The sequence below is a fragment of the Acomys russatus genome, chromosome X (assembly GCF_903995435.1).
Source record: "Acomys russatus chromosome X, mAcoRus1.1, whole genome shotgun sequence".
Classification (NCBI taxonomy): domain Eukaryota; kingdom Metazoa; phylum Chordata; class Mammalia; order Rodentia; family Muridae; genus Acomys; species Acomys russatus.
Window position 1 is genome coordinate 120677071 of NC_067169.1, and position 16558 is coordinate 120693628.

A 16558-nucleotide genomic window follows, 5' to 3' on the forward strand; every position below is an offset into this window, starting at 1 on the left:
TACTTGACTAGTTTTGTACTCACCTCAGCATGTCTACATGCCAGCGCCTAGAAAGCACTGTTAAACTGTGTGTTCTGTTGTTGAGGGTGGGTTGCAGGCGGGAGAGATCCAAATGTGCCAAACTCATTGTCAATGAGCCAGGTATCTGATTTAGCTTTATTCCTGCTTCCAAAAAGACAGTGGTTGCTTAAGGAAAGACATCACTCATATGAAATCCTTTTTATGAGCATTAAGTATTCCCCCAAACCAACCAAAATACATTTAAAAATTGTTGGTACTCTAGGGAGGCGGAGAGATCATACATTTTCTGTGGAGAGAGACCATACCTTCCAACTGATCCTCAATGGACTCTGTGATCCATAACAAGCTAGTAGCACAAAGATGTTTGGTTTTGCTTCTCTGAGACCAGTTGATGTCTATAACCACAATATTCAAAGAACCCAATTAGTTGGTCAGCGCAGCAGCAAAATCAGTCAGAAGCCTTTTGTGGCCAAACAGCTGATGGATTGTTCAATCGGTTGTTGTAGACTCATGTAGACAAAGCCTGCAAGCTTGGGGAAGCCAGGCCTCCCCAGGTCAGCCTCGGGCGACAGCCCCCATCGCGCCAGGCCCTGGGGAGTGAGTCCTTCCTGCCCGGCAGCTCCTTTGCTCATGAGCTGGCCCGAGTCACCTCCTCGTACAACACCTCAGAGGCAGCCCCCTGGGGCAGCTGGGATCCGAAGGCCTGGAGGCAGGTGCCTGCTCCACTACTGCCTAGCTGCGATGCTGCAGGTAAGTCACTTCCCCCTGTGCCTCGCTTTCCTCATCTGTCAGCTGGGGCACAACCCCTTGCTCAGCCTGCCCGCCTGGCCTGCCTCACAGGGATTGGGTGGAACTCAGGAGGTGACAGCTCTGAAAAGTAGGCCCTTTGCAGCCCATAGGGCTCTGTACAACTGTGAGGGGTTTCTATCACCTTCTAAACTACTCTCTTCTTAGCATTCTCTGGCAAAGTGAAGAACTCAAGCAAACAGAGTAGTCCAAGCACCTTGGCCTTACCTCTAGAAACAGCTGGAGATTGGCTAGTGCAATCTCTCCCATTGACACCCATCTTCCAGCCCCTCATGTGCTTATTTACCTGCCTGCCTGCCTGTCTGACCCTGTGTCCAGGCTGGCAGGCTAGACCTCCAAATCTCCTACCCCGTGTCTGTTTGTCTATCTGTCTGATACCTAGTAGAATTTAGAAGATTCAGGAACTCCATCTTCCGACAGTATTCTGCTATTCTACATCCCATACCATTCTGGGCCTCACTCAGGACTCTTGCTACAGAAGTGGGCAGCCGGGTCACCCCACAAAAGGACAGGCAGTCTGGGAGACATGTTTCAGTGTTTATTACCAAGCCTGCCAAAGCTATCTATGAGTTTAGCTCAACCTCTCTCAATTCTAGAGTCTAGAAGGAGTGACTTGGTGTGCCTCAGAGTCCCATTAATGGCCACGAGAACAAGGTGATGGATACGAGCCTTGGCAAAAGATTTCATTTGAACCATAGAGTTATTGTTCTGAGGCATGAAATATCAATGCCCACAGGATGTCTGCCCTATCTGTACAGAAGCCTGTAGAAGATAGTTGTTGAGCTGAAAGGACCTCCTGAGATTCTGGCCTTTAATGGAAATTCTGCTTTAGTACACACAGCTTTGTTCTCTTTATCCTGTGTGCCCTGGCCTGGAAGAACAAGCCGTGCTATCCAGTCAAGGCCTATTGATTTCTTTCTCCCTCAGAGTCACAGCACTCCTTAGCTGCCCCCTCTTCAGCTGAAACCAGAAGAATCTTATCCAGCCCAAAGCTTCCAGGGAAACTGAATTATCAAAAGCTCAGGAGACTCTATCTACTCTGAATATCATGTTTTCACGGAGCCCTGCCCAGCTCTTCCTTGGCCTCAGAAACCACATGAGAGGATTGCTGCTAGCTTGACTGGCGAATCCCTACTCCCCACATCACGACTCCTGTGCTGAAGCCAGTGTCTTTCAGGCTGGGGTGAACACTCAGTGAGATGGCCACTTTGAAAGCTAGGTCTCCATTCCCTCTCAGTCTCTGGGGAGGGTGAGGTAGGGGTCTCAGGTACTATAGAGACAGAGCAAAGACAGGTCTCCTCTGCCTAGGGATCATCTCTAGCATTTAAAGCAAATAATGCAGACATCAGCCAGCCCCGAACTCGCCAAGACCAGGTAGGAGGGGCTTTTATAGGCCGTGGTCAAGGGTAAAGACAACTGTAAGGTACAGATGAGCCACACAAAGCTCTGTCAATTACTTGTGATGACATTTGTTCTGTGAAGACCCTGTAAGGGTAGCTCCAGTACTGCAAGTGAAGCTGGCAGCCATTTATGCAGAGGTACAAAGAATGACCACAACAGGCCAAAGCCTTCCTGGGTCTTGCCTAATAAAGAAATGTTATGGCACATCTGGTTAGAATATGGCCTGAGAGCTCTGTTCATGCTTGTCCACTGGGTGTCTTTTCGCCTTGCCATAGTGCCTTTAGAAGACAACTTACCTCCAATGATTGCCTAGTGTCTTGCCAATTCTCCTGCCTAGTGTAAGCTCCACAAGCATAGAGACAGCCTCACGGTGGGAACAGCCTGACCCTGAGCACAGCAGCCATAAATATTTGTCAACTGACTGCTGAAAGGACTGGTTGAGTTACACTATAAGCCTTATCTTCTCAGGTAGTCCTTTGGCAGACATAATTGGGGGAACCTCAGAGTCATGAGCATGGGATAGTTGCTTTCAAGTCTGGCTTCCCAAATTTACAAAAGAAAATGCTTTTCCTTGTGGGTAATAAACAAGCTATGTCAGAGCTCATTAAGCTTTGGGACAAATAGCTGGGTGCCTTCTGTAACCTAGTGGGCTGGCTTCAGTAGGGGACACTCAAAGGGCACTGCCAGCTGCAAGGGCAGATGGGAGGTGCCTTGTAAGAAGAAAAAACAGAAACAAACAACAACAAAAAAGAGCTCCTCTTTTCTCTTCCTCCCTTTCCTTTCCTTTTCCCCTTCCTCCTTTTTCTTCATCCCTCTCCCTCACCTCTCCTTTTCTTTCTCTCTCTTCTCCCTCCTTCCCTCCCCCCATATTTCCCCTTCCCCTCCCCCATTCATCAGCCTCTTTCCCTATCCTCTACTCTCTTTATCTCTCTCCCCCTATTCCCTTTCTTCTCGCCTTCTCCTTTTCCCAGCTCTCTCTTCCTCTCCTCCTTGTCTTCCTCTCCTTCCCTTCTTCAGTACTCTATTTTCCTAGAAGATCACAGAGTAGGTAACTTTTGTCCAAATAAGGCCAAAACCCAGGACATTTTGTGAGACACACATGCAATTCCTGCTGGCTTCCATGACCCTACCCTCACATTGGAGAGTCCCTTTGTGTAACTATTGAGCTGCTAACACCTGATTTTCCCTCTTTAAGGATGAGAGAGGGGACCAAGGCTGTGGCACTGGGGGCAACAGGAGGCACTAAGATGCTGGCTTGAGCTGATATAGCCCAAACTCACTTCTGGCAGACCCTGTGCCAAGATCTGCTCTGCTAATAAACAGTAGCAGTGGCAGCATTGGGGCAGCCTGGGCCTTTTGCCTCTCTCCTACTCTTGGCACATAAGTCAAGGCGCTAGTGTCCCAGAAGCCTCCAGAAACAAGTGGTGCTATACAGCTTCTTGGATAACAGCATAAAGCTTCCAGAAAGGCAGGACCTGTTGGTGAATGTGACTAAGTGGGGCTGGGAAAGGGTGTGACAGACGAAGAACTGGGGCCTTAGTTACCTGAGACTTTCTGCTGGCCCAGCCCTAGGCTTCCTAGCTTAGCCACTGAGGGAAAACAGTCTTGGGCTCCCACAAGGCCTGCTGGTCAGTGTCCCATACAACAAAAGTCGTACTACAATTCAGCTCTGGCAACTTGACTCATTTAATGACCTCTCCATATGTGCTTAGGAAAAGCCTCAGGACCTGGGCTATCCTCCACAAGAGGGGCTGCAAGTGTGTGCTGTCACCGAGCAGCAATTCTCAGCCACCATTTCCTCCTGGTCACTGAAACCATTTGTCATTTCCTGTTTTCTCCATTTTCCTAAGGTTCTAATTGTCAGTGTCAAAAGGCAACAACTGTTTTCTTGGGGCTTATCTTTGTAGCACATTGATTCAGAACAAAGGATGGGAGCCTCCTCTGCAAAACAAAGGAAGCAGCCTCCTCTGGAGGCCTGGAGAGAATGCCAGGCGCCCTCTGCCAGGGACAGCAGGACCCTGGTGCGAGCAGTAGGCTTCAGGGCATAGAGCCAGCCCATGGGGGACACTCAGACTCAGGGGTCCTATAGAGCTGCCTGTCAGCACCCAGACAAGCATGAGGCCCTGTTACGCCTTAGCCAGATTTCCCGCAGCCACTTTGGGGGCTAGAGAATGTATGCTTCCCTGGACAAAGACTTCCCAGCACCTTATTTATCCTTGTGAACCTGGCCCAGGTCTACAGTGCTCTCTTATCTTGTGGGCCAGGTGGACCAGGATATGACCCTTTGACTGCTGCCTCTTTCTGTCCATCTTCCCCTTTGCATTTTGCTGCCCTACTCTGATTTCTGTTCAGTCATACTCTTAGCCTCCATCTGCCCCTGCCCCTGCCCCTGCCCCTGCCCCTGCCCCTGCCCCTGCCCCTACCCACAGACAACACTGATACTTGAAAACTAATAAAACAGACAGGATGAAATCCAGGTGAGCTTGGACAGCAGTAGTCATGCAGGCAGGAGGGAGTGGTGCACTGGATCCACAGTTAACAGGCATTGCACTTGCTAGCTAAGTTGCTGTGGGCAGTCATCTCTTGAACCTCACATGTCAGTAATCTGGGGACTATAGATCTTTCCTTGTATCCTTTAGAGGGAAAACAGAAGTGAAAGAGCCATCTTTAGAAATGGTCACTCACCCAGAGATTCTTCAGCCAGATTCAGATGGACTGGCCTGGGCTGGTCATGTGACCCCCGCCTCTGGGTTATGGCCTCATGACAGGAAACAGTGGGTGTGAAGTACTCAGGACAGTAGGACATAGCCACCCCACCCAGCTCCCTCTAGACCCCGTGATTTAGTAGGAAGAGGACAGCTCTGCTAGTCAGCTGTGGTGGAGCCTCCCTCCCTGCAGCATGGCCCAATAGCCCCAGGACTGCAGGAGGCAAAAGCACCACAGGAAGCTGCCTAAGGGCAGGGTAGAAAGGCAAAGCCCGGTCTGGGGAAATCGTGTATGCTGTAGTCTTCCCGGTGCCATGTGTTTGTCCTCTCTGCCTTGGCAGGGACTAAGACCAGGAGCTGCTGCCAGGCTTGTGAACTGGGCACATTCCCAAGCTCTGGCTTCCGCCCCACCCACTGCCACAGCAGCCCTTCTCAGCACACAGAAGGGTTTCTGGGAGCATTTCGTTGGAGAAACTAGCCATACACAGGCATCCCATATCCTGAGAGCCAATCTCCTGGCATCTGGGGTCACCAGGCCAGCAGGTGACCTAAGGGTGTGCGCTTCCTGGCAGCTGCCTTTGATGGCTCACATACTAGCAACAAACTGAGAAGGACAGAGAGGTGGAGGTGGTAGTGGGTAGTAAGAGAAGGGGGGTCCTGCCCTGTGGCAAGTCAGACCTTCATTACATCCAGAGTGAGGCCCTGCCAACATGAGGGGCTCAGAGCAAGCTGTGGCTACTATCTATGCCTGGCCTCCAGACTTCATCGGGAGCCTGGTTGGATTTTTTTCCCTTGACTCCATGGCCGATTCCAAATGGAGTGTGGGCCCTGAAGCCCTGAAGTACGACTCCTCCCCCCTGAACCCCTAGCCCAGTTGGAGATGAAGACAGGAGTTCCTCCCACTCTCCACCCTGAAGCAGGTCAGGAGGAAGGAAAGCAGCCAGTGAGTGACTGGCCACTCTTGGTGTGTCCATTTGACCACATGGCCATCCAGGACCATGTGAATGTTCTGAATCAGTATTTCCTCCGTGACAGTCCTGCAGGAACAGGGCAGTCTCCACCCAGTACAGCCATCCCTTGACTGGGTCACTTGAAGTATTTATCCCTATCCTCCATTGCTTACCATCCTCTGGATACAGCTACTTCATCTCAAGCTCCCAGAGTGACATGCCCAGACACCTGGGGGTACTGTGAGTATGGTTTGGCCAAATCAAAGTAGTAGAAGACTGTCACCTCCCTCCATCTGCATACTCTGCTTCTGATAATGCAGCCTAATGTTCTATTTGCTGTCTTTTGGCAACCATATCTCACTACTGAGCTGTCCTGAGCAGACAGACATCCGGAATATCTAACTCTTTCTGTCCGTTCTCTTGCTAGTCCACCCTGTGTCTCCTGCCTCACCCTTTGCTGTTGCAGTTGGTGGCCTTAAGCCAGCTGCCGGCTCCTTTATGTCTCCTTGTGGGATCTTGCTTGGGAGGGTGGGGCATGCATGGGAGTGTATGTTGATGTGTCCGCTCATGCTTTCGCTGCACCAAAGCCGAGTCCTAGGTGCCTACACAGCAATCCAAGGCTGGTAGTTCTTGGTATCTGTAATCTAATATGGCCTTTCCATCTTCTGTTTAGCAAGAGAAGCAGAGATCAGGTCTTATGGCAATGACCCCTAAACAGCGGAATGCGTATGTCGCCCAGCAGATGACTCAATTTCAAGGTAAGCAGAGAAGATTAGAGTTCCCAAAGGAGCCAGTGAGGTGGAGTGCTGGTTCACTTCCATCTACAGTTTCTGTATGTGGTGTTAGAGAGACAGGGAGGAGCCTGAAAGTCACATCAGTGGTGCTCAGGACAGGGATCTAACACTGCAAGCAGCTCACCAGCCTCTAAGGGCATAAGCCATCCCAATGGGAGGCCTGCTCACAATGGTTCCAGTAGCACTTTAATTGAAGATTGATTAAACTGAGTCTGACCCCTTTAAGAAGCCCCTGTTCTGTTGTTGTTCCTCATTGCTATTTGGGGATAGGATCTCATTCTGTAGCCCAGGCTGTTCTTAAACTCCAGCTGGCATTGTGCCTCAGGCTCCCAGTGTGTTTGGTTTACAAAAGTACATCACCACCACCCCACTTTTGTTCAGAAGCAGGCCCTCTTGGGGTTCTGCCCTGACCCTGCTCTCCAGTATACTTGTTACAATCTATTTCTAATGGGTTTCACAGTGGCCATTATCCCTGGAAGGTATGGGCAATGAAAAGGGACTTGGAGATACTCTAGCATAGATAGTGATTGCGTGAAGGTATTCCCACACCCTCCACAGATAACTAAGGATTCCTATGCTGTATCACAGCTATCAATGTCATTGATATTTATTGGCAGTGGTCAGAAAAACCAAGCTCCAACTTCAGGGAGCTTATAGCTGCACCAAGGCAACCTGAGTTCACCAACCCTTTAAACCAGTGCAATGCTATTTAAGCCATGGGCCCTGGAGAAGCATCTCAGCCACATCCCTATCTCAGCCCCATGTTACCTCCACATCACTGTTCCTCTATTCTTGTGCAAAATACCATGCTCCCTTCGACCTAGAAGCAGCCAAGTCTGCACCCCATTGGCCATGCTGTAGTGGCCAGTGAGGCAGGGCCGAGTCAGCAGAAACAGAACTCAGAGGTTAGCCTTGGGAAGGTAGACTATAACCTAGGTGAAACACTTGCTTCATGCTACAGAAAGAGCGTATGCATAGCTGCAAGGAAAGGGGAAAATGTACTCATAGTGCCGAGCATAGGTTATAGAAGAGCTCACACAGGCCAGGACGGACATTCCCTATTTGACCTCCAGCAAATGGTACCACCACCTCCTTCAGTTCCCACTCTACAGAAGTCCCAGTAAATTGGGGTCACCATGGGCTATCATGGTGATAAAGAGAAATGCATCTCTACCCTAAAGTGCTGAGGATTTCACCATTAATCTGTTCCTGTTTCTCCACCACAAACATCCCAGGCCCCCAGGTTTCAAGGCTCCCAAGTTTTCTGTCTTTAGAAAGGACTTCCACTGTAGTTCAGATCAGAAATATGTCAGTCACTGCTCTGGGTGTTGACACTGCCTAGGCTGTGGGACTCTAGAGGAATCAGAACACTGTCCTCACCCCTATCTATTTCATTTATCAGGTGGAAAAGCTAAAGCCAGCCATGCCCTCTGTTGCCTAAGAGCCTGAACTTTCTTCTGCAGCACCCTCCCCCATTCCCTCTACAAAACTGGAACCATCTGTGGGGAGATAAATAGTGTCGAGATATTATACTAAATGTAGTCACAACTCCTGCCCTCATGGTGCCTTCAATGCACACGAAGAGACAAATCAGTGGGCATTTCAAGTCCAGTATTATCTGTGCTTTGTAGAGCAGTGATTCTCAACCTGTGAGCCATGACCCATTTGGGGGGTTGACCTAGCCTTTCAACAGGGGCTGCTTATTAGCTATTCTGCATTTCAGATATTTACATTATGATTCTTAACAGTAGCAGGATAACAGTTACAAAGTAGCAATGAAAATAATTTTATGGGTGAGGGGCACAACATGAGAAACTGTACTAAAGGGTCACAGCATTAAGAAGGTTAAGAACCACTGTTAAGGAAGATGCTGTGAGCACGTGTTCTCAAAGACCTTCCCAAAGTCTACAGGTAAAGGAATGAGGGGAGTTAAGAGGGACTGGGAGAGATAGCCAAGGGTAGGGATGAAGCCAACATTGTGCCCATACCTCCTGCCCTGTGATCACAGCCCCGTGAGGATACCTTTGCAACTAATGCCTATGTCTCTTCTATGCAGCAGTACAAGAACAAGTCATCTCCAAGTGTAGGCAGACCAAGATGAGACCCCCATCTAACCAGCATATGATGCCACCCAAAACTGAGCTCCTTCAGGACAATCTGGTTCCAAGAATATTACCACCCACAAGTCACATGGGTATTTTCTCATCAACTCTGAAGAAGCAGCAAGTCAACACCGGCCTTCCATTTCCCATCTCCTCAGGCTCGGGTCAGGATTCCTTGAACAGCCTTGGCTCTGTCTGTCCCAAAGCCAAGGCCACACCCTTAGAAGTGCCCCTGCCCAAGCTCTGTATCAGCCCCCTGGGCAGCCAACCCTTGACTCCCTACCAACTCAGCCTCCCCAGTGTGCCAATGATGTCTTCAGTGTTCAGTAATGCAGACTGGACAGTGACAGCTGCAGCTGCAGCCATACCAGTCTCAAAAGACTCACCCCTGAGCCAAGTAGATAATAGCATGCTGCAGCATTGTGATAGCAACTCCATCATCCTTGCCAAGGCACCCATGAGCATACCTCCAACAGCCCTAGCATTTCCAGCTCAGCAGGCTGTGGTCCAGGCCCATCAGATGGCCCCAGGAGCCAGGCCTGGCCAGAAGGTGCACGCTGCTCTGGCCAGCCCCAGATTCAGCCTATTGGGCAATCAGAGCCTTGTGCAGAGCCCAGCACAGGGACCCGTGCCTGTGTCGAGCACCAAGTTCCTTCAACAGAGCATGGCCACCTGCTCTCCCGTGAGTCCTATTCAGGGACTAGAGCCACCAAGCTATGCAGCTGCTACTGCTGCCACTGGCCAGTCCCCAGGTACATTGAGCAGAATGGGCACACCCTCTGAGCCACAGGACAATGTCTTGCCTCAGGTCCAGTCCCCAACAGATGGTCTGATTTCACCATCATCTGCAGGCAGTGAGGTGGATTTCATGGAGGAGCTTTTGGATGAAGACTGGGTGTGCAACTTGCGGCTGATAGATGACATTTTGGAATAGCATGCTGCTGCCCAAAATGCCTCAGCCCAGAATGCTGACCAAGTCACCCAGGGTGCTGAGGAGTTATAAATCGAAGCAGGGTGCTCCAGAAAGCCCCACGCTGTCACTCAAAAGAGTGGCCTGAATCTGCAGCCAACTTGAAACTGGCCCCAGACGTTCACACTAGGCTCCTAGTTACAGTCTGAATCCTGTCAGCCCTGCCCATCCCTCTATCTACCTGATTAAAAAAAAAGCTGGTGATTTTTCAAGCTACTTGTACATATTTGAAAATTTTGTAAATGGTTTTCCTAATCATAAATGACAGAAGTATTTATACTTGGTTTTGTGGCTTTGTAAATAAAGTGGCGGCTTTGGTTTCAATAGAGTTGTGTTTATTATCCATTGTTCCAAATATGCAGACTGTGTTGTTCGCTCCAGTGATACCTTGTTAAACCAGGTGGCTGAGTCACTGAGGTTTTCATGCCACGAGAGATGTGGATGTGACCAAGGGGTGTTGTGCAAACTGACAAATGCCAAATAGAAAGCCACTTGGTCATTAATTTCCACTCCATTACAAACTACTACCCGGTGTGACTCTTAATCTCTTGCAAGCCTTTAAGTCTCAGCTAGTTCTTTCCTAACGAGCATTTACAGCAAAAGTCATGCTATGGTTAAGTTTCCCACAGAGACACTCATGGGAGGCCAAGAGCGTCCTTTAGGTTTGGTTAAGAGGGGTGTAGAAATAGCCTGTGAGCTGAGCCCTGTGTGAGCTGGCCACCTCGAGGAACTAGAGCGTTCCCTTCCCTTTGTCACCTATGGTGACCTTCAGAGGCAGAGAATGCCCCAGCTTTAGACAGCTTTGGTGCACCATCACAGAGTGATGCTTCAACCATCTGACACTCATTTTGATGTAAATCTCTGTGGTTTGGGGGGAAAGTCTGTAAACACTAAAAGTTGATTTGGGGTTTGTCTTTAATGGTTTCTATTTGAAATTCTCATCATGTATATTTAAGTGTCTGTTAGAGAAAATCCACAGCCACTGTCCTGTAAACCTTTTTCAGTGTCCCGATTCTGTGTAATCACATTTTAATTGCCACCTTGTATTTTGATTCTACATTTGAAACCTGGCACCTGTTTTGGGCCAGTGTTTTTGTTGTTGTTGTATTTGTTGTTGTTTCTTTTTCTTTTCTGTTTTTTCTTTGTTCTGTAATAAACAGCCAGGAGAAAAGTGTCTCCGTGTTTTCATTTTCTTCAGAACAATGAAGAAACATACAAATCTAAGTCAGCTATGACTTTAGTGCCCTCAGAGGCTGCTTCTATCCTATGCATCACAAAAATGATGCGGCAGAGCCAGGGTGTGTGTGTGTGTGTGTGTGTGTGTGTGTGTGTGTGTGTGTGTGTGTGTGTGTGCACGCGCGCCCGCGCCCGTGCTCGTGTATGCATGTGTGCATGCATGAGCACACACACACACACACACACACACACATGCACATGCTTGTGACAAATTTCACAGCATATGCTGTGGATGTTTTATTAGGGCCCAGAAACAAGTCAGTTTGACCCCAGCCCTTCATTCTATAGAGGCAGAAACAAGGAAGAAGCAACCCCTTTGGAAATTTCACACTATAGAGAGACACACTACAAAATCTAGGGTCTCCCCATCACCATCCTCCTATCTTTGTGGGAGCACATACTTGATCTACTTGGTCAGACCCTGATGCAGCCCTACAATATGGCAGACAGAGCCAAGCTCCTTGCTTCATCTACTTGAGGAGGTGGCCCCAGGCATTGAGGGAGATATTGCAGACATCAAACCACTGAGGGCCAGATCCAATTCTTCTTGTAGAAAGGGTGTCCAAAAATAGAGGTTGTGTAGGGGACTGGCCCTACGATAGTAACATGTCTGGCCCCACTGCTCAAGAAGTGTACCTGTACTTTATAGACAACCTTAAGACCTCAGTGGTATGTGCCAGCAGCTGTGCATACTTTTAGTGTGCCAAAAGGTCTCAAGTCATTTCCCCTGATTTGGTCTAGCCTGCACCACATCAAACTGCTCATTTGGAAACATGGAGTCAGAAGAGCTCAGCAAAGGTGTAAGGAGGGGCCCACATCACCTCCCCTTAGGGTCTAGGACACTAAGAGAAAGAGGCATCACTTAGACATTGTCCAGGGTGACCAGTTGCAGTTTAGAGGACTGCAAATGCAACAGCCTCCTCTGTGGCCTACCCCTGTGCCCTCTCCACTGTGGCAAGTACCTTCCAAATAACTTCATCTAATCTTTGCCTCCTCTGTAGGAGACCCTAATAAGACTTTTGCCTCTCCCAGTAGGTTGGCAAGGCCTAGACAGCTGGCAACAGGAGTACATAAATGGAACCATTTCTTCCTAAAGGTGGTAGGGAGCCAATAGGAGCACAAATCACAGTGCTGTACACAAGAGCACACACACGCACACATGCGCGCGCGCGCGCGCGCACACACACACACACACACACACACACACACACACACACAGAGAGAGAGAGAGAGAGAGAGAGAGAGAGAGAGAGAGAGAGAGAGAGAGAGAGAGAGAGAGGAGAGGAGGAGAGAGAGAGAGAGAGAGAGAGAGAGAGACCAGCTGCATCAATGACTGGAACCCAACGTAATACCCTCAGAAGATACCCATACTCAAAACTCAATGCAGTGACTAAGGACAATGGTCCCCAGGGATAGAGTAGCCTCCTCAGTCAGCAGCTGGGTAGAGAGCTTTTAGAGGAATACTTCTTATCCAAACTCCTGTTTTTGTTGGCCTCTGTTTACACTGGCTTCTGCTACTGCCTGCTGAGCATTCCTTTTAGATTCAAATAAGAGCTGTGCTCTTCCATTAGTACCACTCCCTATTAAGGACTGTTATTCTACCTGAAGTTCTCCACTGTTATATACATGGCTTACATGTATGGCATACATGATTCAAAGTCTAGAGCATGCCCATTGAGATTTCCAGAACATTTTTGTTTCACTTTAAAGGTTTCTTTTTTTGAGAATGGCTTATGTGTGTACTGTATTTACATTACAACCACCCTTCTCTGCCCCCTTCTAACTCCTCATGTTTCTCCTCCCATTCCCTCTCAAATTCATAATCTCACCTTGAATTTGTATCATTACAAATGTATGCACTCAGGTACAACCATTGAGTCCATCTGGTTTTGTTCATATACACATGTGTTGGACCAGAAGCACATTGATTGTCATAGAAATAGAGAAAATTTTTTTCTTTCTTAAGAAAAAAGAGGCACTCCTGAGAACAGAAATAGGCTAAAGAACTAAGGCAGGATATGGGGCTCAAAAGCCCTAGTCACTAGGCATCAAGGTCCTTTTAAAAGTCATTTACATAGCATCTACCTTCTCCCACAGTTGTATACTCTGTCCCTTACACATAGCCCCATGGTCAAAAGTGGTTCCAGACCTCCTCCATCATTGATTTTTTTTCATGTATTAATCATGTCCTCATGTCCTCCTGTCCTGCCACAGCATCCATCAGGCAAGCCATAGAGCTCTTAGGCCCTGTTGCCCATCCCTCTCCCTTTCAGTGGTCCCAGGGGAAGCAAGAGCTGGGTGCCAGAAAGTGGACAGGCATTTTTCTGCTTGTTATGAGATGCAACTCCAGTAATAATTGTACACGGTTATCATATGGTGCTATGAGGTAGTTCTCAGAACCTAGCAGTCTGAGATCTAGATTATATGCCCTATAAAATCTCCCTCCAGTCTCTTCCAAGATGCTTCCTTGGCCTGCCCAAGAGCCTCATAGGTCACAGCTATTTGTCTTTCAGCTCCTCCAGTCCACTTATATCCAAAATAAAAGTGGAGCTTGACCCACTGTGTGGGGTCCATCTCACATTCCCAGAAGGCCAAACTTCTCAAGTCACCCACCCTGGCAAACTCAAGGCTGAGCCAGAGTAGGGCACAAAACAGAGTAGCTTCCTGGCCTCACCCCCGCCCCTTCTCCTGTATCAATGACTCCTGCTTCTGAGTAACAGGTTGCTCCTTCTTAGAGATGCTGCCTGCCATCACAGCTACCTCTCACCTAGCCCACCAGCCTCTCCTCTGTAGAGTTCCTCCCAAGGGCACCTGTATAGCACCAACTCTTGCTCTTTTCTTTCCTTTCCAAGGAGTGCCAGCATTCACCTCCCCTTTCTTCTGACTGAGTTGGAGAATTCAGACCTCCTGATCAATTTCTCCTTCCAAGTCCTCTTGTCAAAACAACTTCCTTGTCCCCATAAAGCCAAGGTAAGCTACTTATTCTCCAGTAGCAGTGGCAAGTGCCCCTTGAGCAAAGCTATGACATGCCTTGGCCCTTAGGAGCTGTTCCCCTTGGGCAGGGCAATGGACCACTCCTTCTCTAAGGTCCTCGGGGAAATGTTGCCCTTTCCATTCCTTATTCTCAATTAACAAGGGTGCCGTCATCCTCCCCCTATCTTCTGGGAACACAGCCAGCATCACAGCATCATAGCAGCTGCTCAGTATCTGAGCATCTCAGCTGAAAAGAGGACAGTGTATCTGCTCACTTCCTCTGACTAGACTGACTGGCTCCCCTATTGGTCCCTGAAAGAAACGTTGTACAGTAGTTCATATGTTCATGGCTGTCATGAAATATCTGACAAAAGCAATTTAAAAGGGGGTTTATTTTGGCCCACGGTTTAAAAGGAAATATGGCCCATTTTTAGGGGAAGATTTGGTGATGACCGCATGAGACAATTTACCACATTTGAAATACATTATGTCAGTGTTATAATGAAACCCATTACTATTTATTATTAACAAACTCATAAAAAACCTTTTTAAGTTAATATTTTGAGAATTTGCTACATGAGGACTGTATTTCCTCATTTCTACCCATTCCTGTACCCCTCTGCCCTTCCCACTCCTCTTATGCCCCTCCTAATCATTCTGAAATTCTTGACCTCTTCATGCATGCACGTGTACATCATCTACTGAGTCCATTTAGTGTTGCTCATATGTACAATTGCTATGGTTGTTACGGAGGTCTTGTTTCAACAACCACATTGTTGAGGTTTTATGGATACAGCATCCCTATCATGTCTAGAAGACACTCTCTAGCATGAAACATCTTGCATTCTGTGTGTCTATTCTTCTATGCTGTCTTCCAAGTCTATGGTTTGTGGGTTGCATTGTACTGGACCAACTGAGAATGCTTACTCCATGGTCACTTATTCTATGCAGTTTGACCTAATTGTGGCTCCCTGTAACATATTCTGTTTACTTCAAAGACAAGTGTCCCTTTTTAAAGTGAGGTATGAGAACTGCACAGATCCATAGATATGGCATTAAGAATTCAGTTAGCTGGAAGTTCTATTGGTTTAGGACAGTGTCAGTAGTAGGTTTTCCTCTAGAATCCATGACCTCTCTAGTCAGAGCTAGGTTTATAGTACCATGAATGAATTCCTTCCTATTAGTGTTTCTTCTTCTAACCTCCCTGGGCACTGCACACAAGTGGAGCACATACCTGCAGGTAAGATACCGAACTACATAAAATAAAAACAAATATTTTTTAAAAGAAGCAGAGAAAGAAATGTCCATGGGGACCATGCTGCCCACACTCAGGGTAGATCTTTCCACATGTGTTGAACCTCTCTGGATACACCCTCACAGACAGATGCAGAGGTTTGTCTCATGACTCATACCCGTTCTTCCATGATGTTCACTGAGTCTTAAGTCATATTAAATCCTAGCAACTCAATAATTAAGACTAAGACTTGATGAATGAAAGACTTTGAAGCCTTCTATATTCCTCTCATCAATGTAATCTTGACTGAATCCCTACCCCATCCCCACTACCTCAGCATCACACCCTCTCTGATTGAAAGTTCTTCCCTGAGAGGAGTGGAGCACAGAAGATATACAGTGGTTAACAGCTTCTTTCAGGAATGTGTGCTTCTCCCACAACACATGACATCATCTCCCTCCAAGCACAGAGGCCAAACCCATGGAACCTAAGAGAAATCCCCAGGGAGGTATGTGAGCCACCACTATCTCCCTCTTCTTTTACAACAGGCTCAGGTCACTTGAGAGGGAGGTGTTCCTGAGACTATAGCCTGTGTACCACTTTTTATCTGTTACTTGTATTCTATCCATGAAAATAATAGGATTGGAACACAGATTCAAAAGATTGGAACACAGGTTCAAAATCATGTTTATTTATTTGTTTTTGTTTGTTTGTTTTCCTAGGATGGGGTCATTCTTATTCAACCCACAAAACTAGGATCTCTGCATCAGACATTACAAAATAGATGAGGAAGCAGAGGCAGGCGGATTTCTGTTAGTTCAAGGCCAGCCTGGTCAACAAAGCAAGTCCAGGACAGCCAAGGCTACACAGAGAGACCCTGTCTCAAACAACCAAAAACCAACCAACCAACCAACCAACCAAACAGACAAAAATGACTCCCAACCTTGTTTAGTCAGTTTGAGGTTTAATGCATTTATCAGTATATTACTAAATAACCAAAACCAGTAGGAGATTACACATACACACACACACACACACACACACACACACACACACACACACACACACACACACGAAGTGATAGTAAAATACCTGGTGAGTCAAACCTAGATTCACAAGACAGGCCATAAAAAATGGCAGGCCAAAATGCAGATGTTACAGTCCTCTGGAAGAATTACTATTCCACAGGAAAATCTGTTTGCTCTCAACTTCTTTCACCTTACTAGCCAGGGTCTACCCATGTTTTATAAGATAATTACCTTTACTTAAATCACCTAATTGCAGATGTTAACCACAACTGCAAAATATTTTCACAGCAACAAAGTGGTATATATAAATGATGAACTGACAGCTAGAAGTTAGCCA

General features: G+C 47.6%; 1 protein-coding gene across 3 annotated transcripts in view; it reads left to right on the top strand.

Annotated features, from left to right (window-relative positions):
- Mamld1 (mastermind like domain containing 1) overlaps window positions 1-8872 on the top strand; it is a 113350-nt gene extending 104478 nt beyond the window's left edge. For 2 of the 3 annotated variants that reach the window (XM_051140968.1, XM_051140970.1), the window contains 3 exons: window positions 528-771; window positions 6558-6642; window positions 8735-8872. In XM_051140968.1, coding sequence (XP_050996925.1) covers window positions 528-771; window positions 6558-6598 — 285 coding nt within the window. In that variant the 3' untranslated portion in view covers window positions 6599-6642; window positions 8735-8872. The remainder of the gene's footprint in view (window positions 1-527; window positions 772-6557; window positions 6643-8734) is intronic. The other variant, XM_051140969.1, reaches the window with a different exon arrangement.
- Window positions 8873-16558: the final 7686 nt, after the last annotated feature.